Source organism: Benincasa hispida, chromosome 9 (genome assembly GCF_009727055.1).
Source record: "Benincasa hispida cultivar B227 chromosome 9, ASM972705v1, whole genome shotgun sequence".
In the NCBI taxonomy this organism is placed as follows: domain Eukaryota; kingdom Viridiplantae; phylum Streptophyta; class Magnoliopsida; order Cucurbitales; family Cucurbitaceae; genus Benincasa; species Benincasa hispida.
In genome coordinates, this window is record NC_052357.1 from 15,818,609 (window position 1) to 15,837,259 (window position 18,651).

Genomic DNA, 18,651 nt, shown 5'->3' on the forward strand with positions numbered 1-18,651 from the left:
CCTCAAACTTTCTTTCTGCCTTAGAGCGTCAAGCAACATTGCACATAAGATTGCGATGCTGCACTGAGTAGCATTTTGGTAATTTTTCTGTCTTTTTCATATTTGATCCCTCCAAACTCCAATTTGACTCTTATTTTGCTTGTTTTTCTTTTAAATGACTCATTTTGCCCTCAAGATAGAATTAGCTATAAAATGATCATTTAAAGCATATGGATAATTTTAAAAAAAAAAATGATAGAATTAGGGACCCAAATATAGCTCTTTTTGAGAACTATCACATGCGATGAGTTTTGATTGCAACAAATTATCTTTATCTTTAAAGCCACTTTTATCCTTGTTTAACGAGTTCCATAATTACATACTCTCTCAAGTAGCTTATTATTTTTTTTTTACTTAGACCAATCTCTCAATTTGATCTCAGCAACTCACTATATATGCATTAAACAAGATGAACGCCTATTTATGTACAACTTAGTAAAAATGATGGCTTATCTTCCTCAACCCATTAAGAATTTAGCCTGCATGCTTATGAAAGGAAATATGGATGGATAGAATATAGAAGACATTGTATTCATATTAATGTTAAAGAATTTTTCAATCTCTACAACTTAATACAAAAGGAAAATGTCAAGAAAATTTAATGGAAAGCAAGAAATAAAATATGTCAAGCCGCAGGTCACAATTTCTTGTTCCCTTTAGCTCAAATGGTGCTACTTTAATGTGGTTGCACGATTGTGGTGATCTCTCTTCTTCTTTTCCAGAGAAGAAAATTGGGCTCTCACTCATAATTCTCCAAAGAAAAGCTTGAAGACGTGGTGGCAATGGTGGAGTTTTAGGTGAAGAATGGACAAAACTTTGAGTAATTTCTTATTATTTTAATTTGTTTATAAAAGAATTTATTAGTAATAAAGAGATATTTATTAGTTCAAACGCATTAGCTCAAACCTCTCCCACCCCAAATTTTGAAGGCATCTTCATTGCTGAAATTGGGTTATGAGATATCCTTAGAAAAATTTTATAAAAGAAGTTTGAGGTAAAACTTACGCGCATATCATGGCAAATTTCGGGTAAGAATGAGTTGAAAAAATGTAGTAAAACCCATTGGGTTAAGCTGGAACCATATGACTTATCTAAAATGAAAAGAGAGGATTGGGGTTTTGTCATTGATGGCTCGCACACTAAAAGCCAAGTATTTTCCGAATACATCAGTTTTTCCTTGCAGGTCTGGGTCGTTGTCCCTCTCTTATACCTGCCATGGCATCTTATGCGGTCGCGAGAGCCCTCAAACGTGGTCCTTTGAGGATAGGAGACGGCCGTTCTATTGTTATATGACCAATGGATTCCTCGAGAAACATTCATTAGCATGAATGAATAGAGTCTCATCCGCAATGGCGGCCTTTGTTTTTGTACAGAAGATACTGATATCATCACAAGCATCCTCATTCGCTGGCACTTGCTCTCCACTCAACCCTAACTTTCATTAGATTAAATAAAATTAGAATAAATATATATTACACATTATATTATAAGTGAGAAGAATTTTCAGACTTTTTAAAGACTCAAAACGGAAAGCAGTTGACCAAATATCAATTAAGATAACGATGAAAACTTTGAAATACAAATTAATAGGGGCCGCGCGAACGCAGGCCCCCACTATCACAAATTATGACGTAGGCTCTGCCACATTGGACAGACCTAAGGTAGGTACCTCTCCGGGATGTGCAATGGAGGTCACCAACCTAGGCTATGGATCTTCTTGATCGCCCAAAAGCCCCGTCCAGGTAAGTATGTTCCGACGCTCTCCCTACATTTCCTTTTATACGTCATTCCCGCTGCTCTTTTTATACATTCACCGATGTGGGACAAACCAAAACTTCCAAATAAATTAACCCACCACTTCCTTGCTTTCTCTTCACCTACTCGACTAAGCCTCCCTGTCTGACCTTTTTTTTATTATTATTATTATTATTATTATTCATTTTTCTCCTTTTTCTTTTTTTTTTGGTTACACAATTTGTTTGTGAGGTAGACTGAATAAGATTGGATGAATTAGATGAAATAGGTGAACAACTTTTCGCAAATAAGGCAGCATTGTTAATTTGAGGAGTAAAAACAGAGATGGATGTGCATTGTTCAACTTCTCGAAGAATTAAGGAAAAAGCTCTTTGAATCGTATGCTCAGATTTCATGAGATGCAATTGAGTACGAATTTGAGTAAAAAAATCATTCATGCCCATTAAGAAAAGCATCATATATGTAGTCTGAAAGTAATCGATAGGATACTTTACTCCACCATACAAACAACGACCACAAGAACAGATTGGTCTGTTGGAAGCAAGTTGGTTCCACGGAGTTTTCAGTTTCGCACAATAAGTCGTAACAGAGTTATGATCTTGTGTCAAATTCGAGAGTTCTCCACGAAGTTGATTCTTTTTCAGGTAATGTTGTCCATACTATATTGAGATAACAAGTAAATAAAACTTGATCATTTTATTAATTGGAGAAAAAGGCTTTTATATAGCCAATATTACAGGAGCAAGAATAATAAATTTACAACAGAACAACAAACTAACTGATATTACAAAAGTCGTGCTCTAATAAGTATATATTGTATGGATTATTCTATTTGAATGCTTTCGACAGCTTTTAAAGTTGTTATTTCTTAATATAATTTTTTATGAATAAAAGTTGGATGGATTATAATCTTGGTTATATCAACTTGTGTATTGTGCATGTATATTGAATTTTTTTTTTTTCAGGTTCATGCATAATAATTCCTTTTAAGTTTGATGGTTATCACAAGTGAAAGGTAAAAATACTTGATTTTTTTTTTTTTAAATTTTGTCATATCACATATCGCTTATATAGTTCAACAATTACAAGGATGAAAAATCGAATCATTGACTTTGAAAATGATAATCGGTACTTTATCTACAAAGTTTTGTTCATATTGATCACATAATTTAATAGTTGACAACAAATAAAAAAAAAAACTTACATATATATATTTTTAATTTTACCATGATGAATATTGCATTTTGACATTAGAATTAGTCTTTTTTCATCAAAATAGTCAATTATAACTAATAAGTTTTTCTTGACTAATAATTTTTTCTTACTACATCCATCTTGAGAAAGTAAATTGGTAAAAGAATTATCCCATCACATTCCCTCAATGAAGTTTGTGAAAAGGGAATGCAACAAGAAATAGATAAATAATATAAAGGACCACAATTGAAAAATATTATGGATGGTAACTTAAAGATATTGACATAAATAAGATTATGTAGAACGACGATGTGAAGAAGGGAGAGGAGAGCCTTGAAGGAAGTGTTTGATGAGTGCAAGTGCTCTTCTTGGCTGGTAGCTTGGCACTTCATGACCTGCTCCTCTCACTGTTGCTAATGTCAATTCCCCTTCGTATACTTCCGCATATCCTCCAACCTAAAAAATCGACATTCTATTTCACTCACTTCTAAAGTTATTTTCTTTACTTGTATATTAAAATAGCTTAAATACCGAATTTCACACATGTACCAGTTTATAAACACAAGTTTAAGAAATGTGTACCAAAAAGTTAGTAGCGTAGAATGCAGAAAGTTAAGGTAAAATTTAAGAGGGAAATAGAGTAATGAAAGTACGTACCTCATCAGCAATGAACCAAGGGTACCAAGATTTCTTCACAGGAAGTTTCATTGAATCGATAGAATATTTGGTAGAAGTAATGGGTACTCTCCCATCAAAGTCACCACTGCACCCAATTTTGTAAATAATTAAGATATAAATAATTATGATGGTCTTAAAAACTAAAAACAACCTTTCTTTTCTAAGTATATACCAAAACATTAAAACAAAAAGGCTTAAATTACAAATCTAATCATTTTTAGTTCAACAATTGGAGATTCAAATATTTGATGGTTGTTTTGTATTGGTCCATGTAGACAACAATATGGTTGTTTTATTTTGTTCAACAATATGAAGGATGGTTGTTTTAAGTATTTGAACCTTTAATTTTGTGTCTAGTAGGTCTCGGTTTCTTTAATTAAATGTCTAATAAGATGATAAAATTTAAATTTTGTATTTAATAGAACTCAAAAGTTTTCATTTGTGTCATTAGTAGATCCGTGAATTCTTAAAAATATTTCGTAGATAAAAGTTTCATTAAGCATAAAATTAAAAATTCAAAGATGTATTAAAAAATATATATATATTAAACAACTTGTTAAACATTTTTAAAAATTTAGAAATATATTAAACATGAACTTGAAAGCCTCAAGCCCATTTAGTAACTATATATTTTGTTTTAGTTTTATTTTATTGAAAAAGAGTAAGCCTATTTTCTCTATTTTACTATGATTTGATCTGTTGTAACCATGAGAATTAAATTCATGGCAAAATTTCAAAAATAAAAACATGTTTTTACAATTTTTTTTAAAGATATTAGTATAAAATAAATAAGAAATTTAAAATAGAATAGTATTCATAGATTTAAGACTCATTTGGTAACCATTTTATTTTCTTATTTTTGTTTTTGAAAATTAAGCTTATATATCATCTACATTTTTTACTATGATTTGTATCTTTTTTAAGTACAATGGTTGAAATTTTAGCTAAATTTCAAAAACAAAAACAATCTTTTAAAAGTTTTTTTTAATTCTCAAAATTTGACTTGATTTTTTAAACTAACGGTGAAAGGTTGATAACAAAAAATAAATTTTAAAATAGAAGTAATATTCATGAACTTTAATTTTTAAAAATAAAAATAATTACCAAAGGGACTTTAATTTTTAAAAGCTAAAAAAAATCAAATGAGCCAGCAAAACAACCCTTAAAAAACTCGCAAAATCAAAATCAAAGGAAAAGAAAAAGGGTACCTGAAAACCCAAACTCGTAAGCCAGAAGCCATGAACTCTCGCAGCAGAGGAACAACAGTGGAAGCACTATCGGACCAGCCGCTCATGACATCGCTACAAGGCTCCCAATCGTAGGAAAGCTTGGTGACGTTGGCGTGCATCGCCTTCTGAACGTCGGCTCGATTCAAGTAGGCGTAGGTGTAGTAATCGGTGCAAGGATCGAAGTTCATTACCGTCGCTTTCCTTGGGACGTTTGTCAGGCTGCTGTTCCGACACAAGGGATAGTAGATGTTGTAGATGTCCACTACGCCTGTGTTCAACTCCACTATGTTCGAAGCGGCTATGCACTCCGGCCTCTGCACCGCCGCGTCTGACGTGAAGTTGCAGTACTTCTTTATGTCCTCTGCGGTTCTGTCGGCGATTAGTGCGTGGCTTGCGAAGAAGTCGTACATTCCGAATTGGTCTGTTTCGTCGTTGATCACTGCGTTCCCAATCTGAAATTAACCATTACAAGTAGTAAAACAATAATTTTTGTCACTTTCAATGTTTTGAATATTTTGATATTATACCATTTTCTGCCATTTCAAAATTTATAAAAATAATTTTAACAATCTCAAAATTACATCCTACTAAAAAAAAAAAATTACTTTGTTTTAACTCATTTGAGTCTTACGATTAGACACCCTAAATTTAACAACTCATCAAAACAAACAAATTCAACCACTTATCCCAAATATCTTAAAAAAATCATTTCAAATGGTGTCTAAATCTCCATATTTAGGACAAGAGTTATGAAGTCTTAAGGCCCATAGTGTAAGAGTTATAAAGCATATTTTTTTTGAAACTCCAAACCCCATAAGATTATTGGTAACAAAAATGTGTTTGGAATATATTTTCAAGTGTTTAATTTTAAAAATAAGTCATTTTGAAAAAAAATTAAAGTGTTTGAAAATAACTCAAAATAGTTTTTAAAGTGTGTTTCAAACCGTTTTTATCAAATGTGTTTAAATAAAAATGAGTTTTTTGAAGTACACTTTTTTTTAAAGTCAATCTAAGAATCTAGTTTCCTATATACAATGAACCTACAATGAAAATCTTAAGCGAGATTTTATATTTGTTGGACCGTTAATATTGATGGAAAGATATTTTCAAACTAAACGAGTAGTTAAAAAGTTGGAAGAAAAAATAAAACGTTTGAATGAGGAATAGAAATGGAGGACAAGTTGTTTCGAAGACCCTTCCGTCAAAGGAAAGGGGCCCTAAGAAAAATATTAGTTTAGTTTTCGATTCTCCTACCCTTTGGTTTCTTTATTTTCTTTATCTGTTTTCCTTCACGTTTTTAAATATGAAAACTAAAAAATATATTTATAAAATTATTTTGTTTTTTCGAAATGGATGGGTTTAATCGAAAAATCGAAAAATTGAAAACACATAGTATATAATTAATATAAAAACAAAATATTGAAGCGTATAAAGTAATGTTTTCAAAATTAAAATTCTCAAAACAGTTATAAGATTATTTCAGTTAAATTCAATACTTCTATGTTCATCTCAACATCAGTAATATTGAGAGGTTGAGTAGTTATAAAATTTCACAAACTTCGAATGGTAATAGATCAAAAATAAAGTCTAAGACTGTAATCGCATAACGAAATTTAGAGGTCATTTTTTTAAAAAGGAAATTTAGAACTTAATTGAGGTCATTTTTAATTATTATTATTATTATATTTTATACATATAATTTTAGAATGAAGAAATCAATAATTTGGGCGGTGGGGCAATCTCCTCCTCCCTCCCATGACTCACGAGGGACTTTTTTTGGTGGATAATTATTAATTACTGACGTCAGATTGTGATAGTTGGAGTTGTGTGTTCTCATGATTCGCCATGGATCTTAAATCTTAAGTGCAAACTTCTATTATTATGAAACCAGCGAGTGCCTACGGATATTTGAATTTTCAATTGCCAAGGAAAGAAATAGTCAAATAACATATATTTTGTGGTAGTTTTATTTTTTTTAAAATTTTTTATATGGTAAAAAAGTGAGAAACATATGCGTTGTTTACACTTAATCATTACTTAAGAAATATAAAATTTGTCTTATTCATCTATTTTAAATATTTAAAATCAATGCGATTAAATATGAACGGAAACAAAATATTCTAGATCATAATTATTTTTTAAAATTTTTGAATTTATTGCTTTTAAAAGTTAGATAAAATAGATGGATTAATCTCCCTAGTAATCTGAGACTCTAAAGATTGAAACAAAGGGATATCCCTAAAACTCTAGTGATGTTGACTTGTTTGTAGACAAGGTTAGGTATTAATTTTTCTCAAATGTTATGATTTGCAATGGACCCTATTTAGTTAGAGAGAGAGAGGTGCACTTACAATAATGCCTTTGAGATTGACAATATTTCTTCCCGCCTTCTTATTGTGTGAGAGAATGGTGTGAGCCAGTTGAGGGACGTAGTGGCCGGCGTAGCTCTCGCCGGCGATATAGAAATCTTGGTGCTTGTATTCCGGGAACCTCTCCAGCCAGTTTACCAAAAATACGTAGTTGTTTTCTGCCGTGCTCTTGTCTCCGTTGGTTTTGTAATCCGACGTTGTATTTGAGTACGAGAATCCAACTCCCGTTGGTGACTCCAAAAACAACACATTTGCAGCTACAACAATAATCAAGTCAAACGAGTTGTAATTTTGTTTTCTAATTTTTAGTTTTAAATTTTATATTTATTTTCTCTCAAAACTTCTCAATTATTTTTATAGAAAAACAAACAAACCAAACAACAAACTTAGCCAAATACTCCCAAAGCTCTTCACATGGATAGGAGGGAGAATACTACCTAAAAAACCTCTTTTCTTTACTTTTAGGTAAGAGTTGATAACACAAAAAAGCTTTCTAAAAATTTTACTTGTTTTCTCATAAATTCTATAAACGACATTCACATTTGTTAAAGACCTAATTTGACTTTTTAATCAAATTCTAAAAACAAAATGTAATTTTTGGTTTTTTAATTTTCAAAATCTGACTTAATTTTGAAAAGGGAGTAAATAAGGTGATATAAGTTTAATTTTCAAATATATAAAAAAACAAAACAAACAAAAACAAATGGTTAAGCCTAAAGTGTTATCATTAGTTTGTTCTACTTCTATCTATAAACAATGAAAAAGTTTTAAATTATTTTTAAAAAAGAATAAATAACAAGCTACACTCTTTCATAATGTTGCAGTGTTATCATAGAGTAAAATTCTAATATGGGGACCTCAAACTATCATTTCGTATCTCTTTTATTTTTTTTTTTAAAATAATATTGCAAATTTTTCAAAAATAAAATAACTTTAGAACACATACTGAAATTGAGAGGTAAATAATCTTACGAGTTAATATTAAAAAGTAGATATATAAATGTTAAAATAATAATCCGTACCGTGATTCCATGAGAACCGATTTTCGAAGAGGGTTTTGCCGTCGCTACGAACACGGAAGGGACCGAGTTCAGCCATTGCTCCATAGGCAAGAGACGAACATCCAGGCCCTACACATTATTTCCATAATCTTATCTTTCCATGGTCTATGATGTTTTTTTTTAAAAATATATATACAATAAAAATCAATTTTATTTTTTTAAAAAATATACATGTCAATTATATCTATTAATGTGACATTAATTTACTGGTATTTATTCTTAACTTAGACATACATTCCATGTGGCTTCATGTGCACCAATGATTTAAACTGTATTTATATATAGAGTTGAGTATATATATTTAAGAAAAATACAATAACAATGCTAAAATATAATAATAGTGATAAACTTACCAATTTTGTTCTTTCAAAAAATACATTTTGATGAACTTCACAAATTATGCATGTTATAACGCAATTTATATTTTAATTTAAGCAATAAATAGATGTTTTTTTATCTGTCATTGTCTCTTTTCCTTGGGTGGGGGTGGGGTACAATTTGGCTTCTTGTGTTAGGACATTTGTTTCAAAAAAGAACAGATAAGTTTTAAAATGGGTAGAAAACTGAGAGTGAAAATAATTGTCAAGTTTAGCTAAATAAAAAGAATCCCTTTTTGTCCGGTTTAATTGATTTTGAATATGCTTATTTCGAAAACATATTTTTAATCGACCAAAATCAATTTCAATAAATCAAATTCAGTTTAAAAATATAAAAGAAATATATAGATTATATTTGATTGAATTGGTGGAATTTTTTTGACCAATCTTCAAATTGGTGATTCCATGATAACCCGAATGCCTCGAATAGGGTCTCCAACCTAACACAACCCAATCAGAATTTTGACCTTATATATTTATTTACATTATTATTAATGTAAAATACTTAATTTTGTGTAGAACACGTATTAATAACCTAAAATTTCGTAAAAATCAAATGTTAAATATCAAAGTTCAAGATATCTCTTTTAAATTTCATAAAAAAAGTCAAAAAAATATATATGAATTATAATGTTTATGAGTTATATATATATTAAAAATTCGAGTTGGGTTAAGTCAATTTGGAGTTTTAAAAGTATAATCCGGACCCGACCTAACCTGAAAAAAACATAAAAAACAACCTCAACAACCTAAAATTAAAACTGACCTAACCCAATCCTTATAATTTTGGATTTTGGATTTTCTGGTCATTTGAATACTATTTGGAATATATTGTGGAGTATTTTGACAACCACTCAAAATAATTTTTGAAATATATTTTAAACTAATTTTGAAAATTGAGTTTTCTGAATATAGGTATATTGAAAATTATATATATACTAAAATTAAAATATTTCAACAAAAAAAACATGGAGTAAAAATCATGAAATTAATAAACAGTTATATCCATATGATTCGGTTTCAATCATAAAATTTTTCATTTCATGTACAAAATGTCTATTAATATAAATAATTAATGGATTGCGTATTTACTAATTCAAATATTTCTATATTTTTAGTTTTTTATAATTTTTCCGAAAATATCTATCTAACATAACAATATCTCCATTTCAATAAATAAATAAATGCAACTCCCAGCTCACTGGGGGGACAGAGAGAGAAAAGAAGAAGAAGAAGAAGAAGAAAAAAATAAAAATAAAAAATAATAATAAAAATAAAAAACAGCTCACCATGCATGCCGAGATATTCTCCTCAGAGAGAGGAGTCAAAACAGTTATACTTAATTCTACAATTTCCCCCTTTTTTTTCCTTCCAAAAAATATCTATATAAAAAGCTATGCAAAAAGAATAATTAATAAAATAAAAAGAATTAAAAGCAACTGAACTGCGAACTCGTGGCATTTAATTAATCAAGGCTGAGGAAGAAGAAGAAGCCAATAATACGTGAAGAAATAAACTGATCACAGCTTCCTTCTTCTTCTTCATCACTTTCATTCTGCTCTCAATTATTTGGAGAGAGAGACAAAAATGGAGATAGGATGTTGAAAGAAATCGAAATCCACAACACAAAAAACCAGAACCACTACTCAAAAAATCGATTAAATCGATCAATCTGATGAAAAAAAAGTTCAATTAAACGCGTACCTCCATTGAGCCAGAGAAGAAGCGGCAACGATTTCTTTTTATGAGGAGTTTCAACGAAGTAGTAATAGAAGGCTCGGCCAGCGGATTTGTTCACCGTCACATATCCGCCGTACTGCGACAATTTAACGTTCGCCGGTTGTCCTGGTAGCCGTTCGATTTTGTCCTGCCGCTTCATTCCGGTTTGATCGTAAATCTCAACGCTCCGTAGCTCATCGGCGTTTTGATCAGCCGCTGATTCACTGTAGACGAAAAGTTCCGACGAAACATCCGCTGCGTTATTTGAGTTCTTGAAGAATTTCGCTTTGTACAGAGCATCTAGGGCTTCCTTCTGATTCTTAGCCTCGATTTGAACCGAAAACAGGAAAAGGAAGAAGAAACAGAGGAGAATTGAAGTACGGCATTCTGAATTTCTCATTGCCATTGCGAAATGGATCTCTGATGAAATTGAAATTGAGAGAAAGAGAGGAGTTAAATAAGGGGAAAGATTTGGGTTATTTGGAGGTTTTGGATTTCTGGATCCAGGCAATATGAGTATCTGTAGAATCTTTGGGGAAAAAAAAACAAGGAATTAAAAATGACGAAAATCAATGAAGGAGTTGAAGAATCGTTTTGACGAGCATGAACGTCGGATTTGATGAAAATACACAAAATTTAAATTAATTAATTAATTAATATATTATGAACTAAATGATTGATGAAGAGATGAAATGTTGTGTCACCGCCAATCATGTTGCGCCATGTGATGCCGAGTGAATTTCGAAGATATTAAAATGGAAGGATCCATACACCAAATTATTAATGCCTGATGCGACAATCCGGACCGTACGATTGGAAATAACCGATTTATCCCTTCCAATTTTTAAATGCCAAAACTGCAAATGGAATTTTCCTTCCCAATCCATATTTTATTTGATTTCCAATTTATATTTTTTTTTAAAAAAAAAACATAATCTTTTTGAAATGTTCATTTTTCTAGAATAGAAGCATTTTCAAAATATACTTTTATTTTAGTTCCGAATTTTTTAGAGAAAATGTGTTTGGTTCCTAACTGTAAATGTATATTTTTAGTATGAACTTTTTTTTCTTTTTTAAATGAATTTTTAGTATGAAGTTTTAAGAATATATATTTAAAAAGTCTCTTAAATAATTTTTTTACTTCAATTAGTTTATTATAATAATTTTTTACGTCAATTAATTATATTATATTTTAAATTAGAAAAAAAAATTAAGAGAGAATAAATGTAACCAAATAGTTATTTAAAATATAAAGGGGTGTTTAGGGCAAAAATTATCATAAGATTATAATAATTACCTCTTTTTCAGTAAATACTATTAGCTACCATAAACACTATTTCGAACCCCCTATTTGTTATAGTATTTACTATTTACTATCGTTTTTATCATTTTACATTCATCGTTTTTTTTTACTGTTTACTATTTCATTCTCAAACTAAAATAGTTTACATCTCAAACACTTACTATTATTTCAGGACTTATTTAACCTGTTTTTAAAAAACTTAAGATTAAAATAATTGTATATTTCGAAAATTCAAAAATTGAACACACACTTTTAGGTTGAGGGCTAAAAATATACATTTGAAAAATTCATGAATAAAATGCACATTCAATATTTTTTTATTTTTTTTTGAATGAGTGATTAACATTTCACCGACTTCGGATAGTTTTGGTTCCATTTATATGTTAGTAAATTATAATTTATTTATTTTTTTTTTGTCAAAATGAGTATATTCAACTAACATAGTGATATATTGTTAACCTCGAAGTCGGAGGTTGGATTCCTTATCCACATATTGTAAAAAAAAAAAATGATTGATATACAGTACAATAGTAAAACATAATGATATAGATAAAAACAATTATCATGATTGTTGAAAATTCAATAGGTATAGAACTTAGAATGTGTATGAATGACTAAAGGTATTTTGTTTTTCTTTTTTCTTATTTCTAATTACTCTATAGTACTTTAGTACTTTGTATATGTGAGAGATTTAAATCGTATAAATAAATGAAATCAAGTTGGTTTGGTTTAACTTTTGAAGTGTTTAATTTTGAGAAAATGATAGGTAAATTATTTCATATTAATCCTATCTCATTTTTGTTAAAATTAAAATGCATACAATATAATAAAGTATAAGTTATATATTATAATTGTTATACAGAATTTGTTATTTAAACCATATTTAAAATTTAATTAATAATAATCAAATATTTAGTCAGTAAATTAGGCTAATCTATCCAACAATATTTGAATCGTTATAAAATGAGAGCTAAAGAAAAAAAGAATAGGTAGAAAAATGAGAGAATATAAGAGAGAAGATGAAGAGTTATATATAGATGTAGCATATGTTATTTATAAATGTATATATGATCGCAATAAACTAACATAAATAGGAGATAAAGAAAGTAAATAGACATGTTATATGATAGAGTGTAAAACTTAGAAATATACACATCTAATTAAAATATTTTTTTTTTTGAATTTTCATAACATGAATAACTTTTGAAATAGAGTAGTGAGATACTATGTGCAACCGCATAAAGTTTTAAAAGAGAATTTAATAATACAACTTTAATATTGACTAAGAAAGTTTTAATTTTTAAATAAGTCATGAAAAAACATTAAGAAAATTTTGGAAGTTGGGTGAGAAAAAATAATGGTTATTTAATGGAGTATAGAATGTATTATAAAAGAATATATATAGACTAAACATGTATAAAAAGAAAATATAAATTAAAACATTTTGTTTTTTTTTTTTATACACTACAAGAAAAATGAGTTCTTTCGACGCCTAAATCGAGCGTCGGGAGTTCTCGGGGAATTCCCAACACCACAAAAGTTCGTCGGGAGTTCCCGACAAAAACCGGCATCGGGAGTTTCCCGCCATGCGTTAGCCGTCAGGAGAGGTAAACTAGACCCCTTCTTCCCCATTTCTTCCCTAAAACTCTAACTAGCGCTGCCCCCACCTCTCTCTGCGCCGTTCCGCCGGCTCTTCTCCTTCCCTACTATTCTCCCTCCCTCTCCCATTTTCCCATCTTTTAATCGCCACCGCCGCCGCCGCCGCCCCTCTCCTCTCCCTCCCTCTCCCACTCCCATTTTCCCTCTCCTTCCCTGCTGCTGCCGCCGCCGTTCGCCCTCCCCCACTCCTCTCCCTCCCCTCCCATTTTCCCCCTTTTTTTCTGCCGCCGCCACCGCCACTCCTCCCTTCGATCAGCCGCTGCAATCAAGTGTCCCGCCGCCGCCGTCGTCTCGTTCAGCCACCACTGCCGCCGGTAATATTCTCATTTTATTTATCTTGTATATTTATTAAATCATTATTTCACATCCTTTTGTATAAAATCATACCCATTCAAATGTGTGTATCCATTTCTATTAACGACTTTCAATTTAATCAAATTAGACCTAAACTTGATACAAATATTACAATTAATTAACCCATTAATAAAAAAAGACAATGTTAAAGATTGTGTCAATTTCACTAGATTTCAATAATATCAACTTTGATACAAATTTTAAATTTTAACTAATGCACATATTTATCATTCAAGTTTATGAAGTTCTTGTATAGAGTTTCATTACACCCGTCTTGTCCTTGAACTCGGAGTTCTTGTGTGTTTATGAATGTTTATGAAGTTTAATGTGTTGTTGGGGTGTGCGTTGAGATTGGATTAAAACAATTTTGGGGACAAAGTTTGAGTTTTATGTGTGTTGATCATTGTTTACTTGTTTTGTGTGTTTTTTATGTTTGAGAGGTTACATGTTTGTCGTGGGGGTGGGTAGAGACTCATGACCACCCGTATTGAAGTTTGAACGTATTGTGGATATTTACCGATATAACATTTGAATGTTTTTGTTTTATTGTAGAATATTGTTCGGAGATGAGCTGAGACAATTGTTGAAAATGTTGTGTTCGAGACATGTTCTAGACGTTGTTTTGATTTTATTTCTTTTATGTATTTGTGATATGAATGTTTATGAACTTCTAGTATCGATTTCGTTTGGATATTGTAATTTTTTATTTACTTGTTATAATATGGACTTCATTTTCGTTGTTTAATTATGTGAATCTTTATTTGGTTTACTATGTTTTATAGGTTTTCATATCAAAATTTAAAAAATTACAAACAATAGATTAAAAATAATTTTCAATTAATGAATGAACTCCCCACACATATATTACTGCGTTGGGAGTTCTTGTATCTCCTGACGCATTAAATAAAATCGTCGGAAGTTCTGGAACTCCGGACGCATAGAACAACTGTCGGGAGTTCAAGATCTCCCAACGTACTTTAAAACGGCGTTGGGAGTTATTCAGGGAACTCTCGACGCCCTATATGTGCGTCGGGAGTTCCTCAAATAACTTCTGACGCAGTTTTAAAGTGCGTCGGGAGATCCTCTCCCTATGGGTTTCTCCTGACCAAACTCCTGACGACCTTTTATTTGTTGGGAGAGGCTCTTTCGATGCTTTTTCCACATTTTTCCGACGAAATGTGACGTCGGGAAAAGTCAGATTTCTTATAGTGATAAGAAAAAGGTAATAATTATCATCACAGTAAAAAAAATATATTTTATTTTAATCTGGATGATTTGATTATCCTTCTAATATTAAAGTTCGATATGAACAAAAATATAAATATTATTATTTTAAAATTCATGGTCAGTTGGTTAAAAAATGTATTTGATATTTTGATTTGGATTATTTGATTATTCAATTTTGTAATATTTTTTCTTAAATTTCGTGATAACTATCTTTTAGCTAATTTAATTTTAAAGATTTGATTATTTTCTTAATTTTAAACTTTGATTTAAACGAAGTTTTTTTCAAAAAAAAAAAAATTGTGATATTTTTTTTTCTTATTTTTGTTTAAACTTTTTTATTTGATGGATTGACTCTTACTTTTAAAAATTTAAATTAAACCAAAATACTTTTTTTTTTTGTTTTTTAAAATTTCGTTATAATAATCTATGATGTTTTTTTATTTGATTATCTTATTCATTTCAAATTTTGATTTAAATAAATATTTTCTTTTTTTTTAAAAAAATATACCATGATAATTTTTTTTTTCTTATCGGATAAAAAAGCTTTTATTGGATGATTTGATTAGCCACTTCATTCTAAATTTTAAATTAAACAATTTTTTTTTATATTTTTCTAAAATTTATTTTGGTTTAGATATTTGATTATTCTTCCAATTTTAAATTTTAATTTAAACTAAAGTATCATTATTATTTTTTTTGTTATAATCATATCTATATTTATTTTTTTAATTGATTTGGATGATTTAATTATCTTCTAATTTCAGTTTTTTTAAAGAAAATTTTAATTTCAATAAAACTATGTTTTTTTCTATGCAAACAGGAACCACAAACTTAATCTCGTTAATTTGCAAGGATCTCTTCATGATTTTAAACTTTGTTTCAATTTTGTTTAGAAATTGGTGTGTACTTGCAAAAAATTTGAAAAGAGAAAAAAATAACAAAAGCATGGTAAAAATTATCATAAACTCCTAAACTCATTGATGTGGATTTACAAAAATTAAAACATAAACAAACTACACAATCATTAAAACAATCACTTTCTTCTCTATAACTTTGTCGGCCTATAAATTGTTTGAATTTTGACAAATTTCTTAAACCTCAAAATTAAGGTAAGATATTTTCTCCACTATGTTCAATATGAGAAGATTAATGAATGAATTTGTTGCGTGTATATAAAAAAAATTACAAAAGCATATAAAAAGTTACATTAAATCACTCTACTTTTTTTTTACAAAAGTGAAAAGTGGGAAAAAAATAAAAAAAGAACATACAAACAAAAAAGATATTCCTTAAAAAAAAATAGAAGAAATATTTGAAACACATAAATTAAACTTCTTAAGAAAGGAAAAGAAACATTGGGAAACATTTTATTATTAACAAAATTTAAAAATATATTTACAAATAAATATCTAAAAAAAGAAGATAGCAAAGAAGTTAGGGAGGGCCGATTAACGAAATTAAGAAAAAAGAGAGAGAGGCGCCAAATGGAAAATGAGTGGTTGAAATTGGTTATTTATAGAGAAAAATTAGATTTCAAATCATAATTTGATTTTATTCTATTTTTCTAAAAACACTTTATTTAATGTGAAATAGAAATGATTAGAGATAACATGTAATTTAAAGAGACTATGAATAAGAAATTAGAGGATTAAATTTTGATTTGTTTTTATTTTTATTTTTACTTTTATTTAACTTGAAGTAGATATTAGAGATAAAATGTGATTTTAAAAAAATTCTAATAAGAGATTAGAGGATAAAATATAATTTTTTTTAAAAAAAACTTTTATTTATAGAGAAGTAGAGATTATTAAAGATAAAATGTGATTTTTTAAAATCTTTTTTAAGAATTAGAAATTAGAGAATAAAACGTAACTTTTAAATTATGAAGGAGATATTGGAGATAAAATAATTTTTTTTTAATAATTTAAGTGTGAAATTACTTAAGATATCTCATAATTTAAAAGGGAGCAATAGAAAAAATCAAGTTTAGATAGTGTAGATATCATATTTTGAATTTATTGCCAAAAACATATTTAAAAACATAAAATATGAATTTTTTTTTTAAAAAAAAATCTATTGTTTTCTAAAAAATTTAAAATGCACTTTTGTTAATTCAAATATTTAATATAATTATAATGAAGCTATTTATTTTATAAATTAAGAGATAAAGGAGGTGGCAAACAGAGAAGAGACAATAAAAACATACTGCATATGCAGGCTTAAGTGGAGAAAGTCAACAGAGTACAATGGAGCTTTTTTCCTTTATATATTGGGACAACAAATTATCCACTGCGGTCGGTCCTATGATACAATCTTTTGGTCTCCTTTCTTTTCTCAAAGATCAAACACCAATGACACTGCCAATATTTCGTAATGTTTTAATTTTATATTTTTAACTTTGTATTCATAGTATTTCTTTTCACTAAATTATATATTTCATATTTGCATTTGTAGAAGGGTCTCGAACTTTTCTTTTTCCAAGGATAGACAAAGTTTCATGTCAATACTTCGACCGTCGTTAATTATCAATGTCGGTTGCCAAAGAATGTAAAGATAGTATCAATTAGGTACTTCGAGATCATTCAAGTGTATATGTACTCATTATAGCAAGTGAGAAGGTTGTTTCAGGTTCGTTTGATGTATTACTTATTGAAATTTAGATTATTGCTATCGATTTACATGTGGTGAGATTGACAGTGCATTTTTCTTTTGGTGATTGGGTCAAATAATGTAAATGTGATGCAATTATTGTCAGTCAAGTAAGATGTATTAACACTAGTGTAATATGTTATGAACGATAACATTGAGACTATCTATATATTAATTTCATGATTTTTACTCCATGATTTCATGTGGAAATATTTTAGTTTCAATATAATATGTATTATCTATATACCTATCCTCCAAATTTAGGTGAAAGTAATTTTTTTTTTTGTATGTTTTGAAGTCACTTGTGTCACATTTGAAGATCCCAAAATTTGGTGGTTGATGGTATATATTATTGGATCGTGGATGGCGTAGAGTCTTATTGTTGGTGGGATGATTTATCTAATTGGTTTTGTATTTTGGTGATGCGGATATGACCTCAATGTTTCTTTTTTTAAAAATAAATAAATAAATATGACTCAATGTTATTATAACGGTTTGTTATTTGCTCTTGTAAAAAAACTTTTAAAAAAATAATGTCAATAAAAATTAACTAAATAGCTCATTCGCTAGCTCACCATGCTCATTTAGCAAAATACTCTCACAAATGCAATGATTAAAATATCAACATGTTGATATATCTATCGACGTATCCACATGCAAATTGGAAGTAAATATAACTTAATATTAATCTAAATTTTTTGGCTTACAAAACTATTTATCGTATTGATATTTTATCGATGTACCTCTAAAAATTGAAATCCTGATATTGCTATCAACATTCTCCCTCATTTTTTTTCATATATATATATACACATATATATGTGGTCAAATATTATGCCATAATTGTATAGGTTAATCCTATATTTCAAAAATTCATTAATTGGAATTTGAGAATATTATTCATTTGTGGTTTGGTGGCCTTTTGTAAAATCAACCCATTTTAAACCTAATTTGGCCATATATTAAGACCTAATTTCTATGGTTTTCATCTAATGGACTATCATGTTAACATCATTTTTTTTTTTATTTCAAAAAATT

The 18,651-nt window shown here is 29.1% G+C and overlaps 1 protein-coding gene and 1 non-coding gene across 2 annotated transcripts; both read right to left on the bottom strand.

The window, feature by feature from the left end:
* Positions 1-1,625: 1,625 nt before the first annotated feature.
* LOC120087472 lies at positions 1,626-1,789 on the bottom strand. Its single transcript, XR_005484612.1, has one exon. It is a non-coding gene; the product is annotated as a U1 spliceosomal RNA (small nuclear RNA).
* A 1,267-nt stretch (positions 1,790-3,056) lies between these two features.
* Positions 3,057-11,106, bottom strand: LOC120086736 (serine carboxypeptidase-like 40). The gene is made up of 6 exons (XM_039043522.1): positions 10,407-11,106; positions 8,287-8,394; positions 7,247-7,521; positions 4,875-5,347; positions 3,646-3,751; positions 3,057-3,444 (listed from the first exon to the last, which is right to left on the bottom strand). Exons 1-6 carry the CDS (start codon positions 10,825-10,827, stop codon positions 3,283-3,285), a joined length of 1,545 nt encoding a protein of 514 aa, XP_038899450.1. The 5' UTR covers positions 10,828-11,106; the 3' UTR covers positions 3,057-3,282.
* Positions 11,107-18,651: the final 7,545 nt, after the last annotated feature.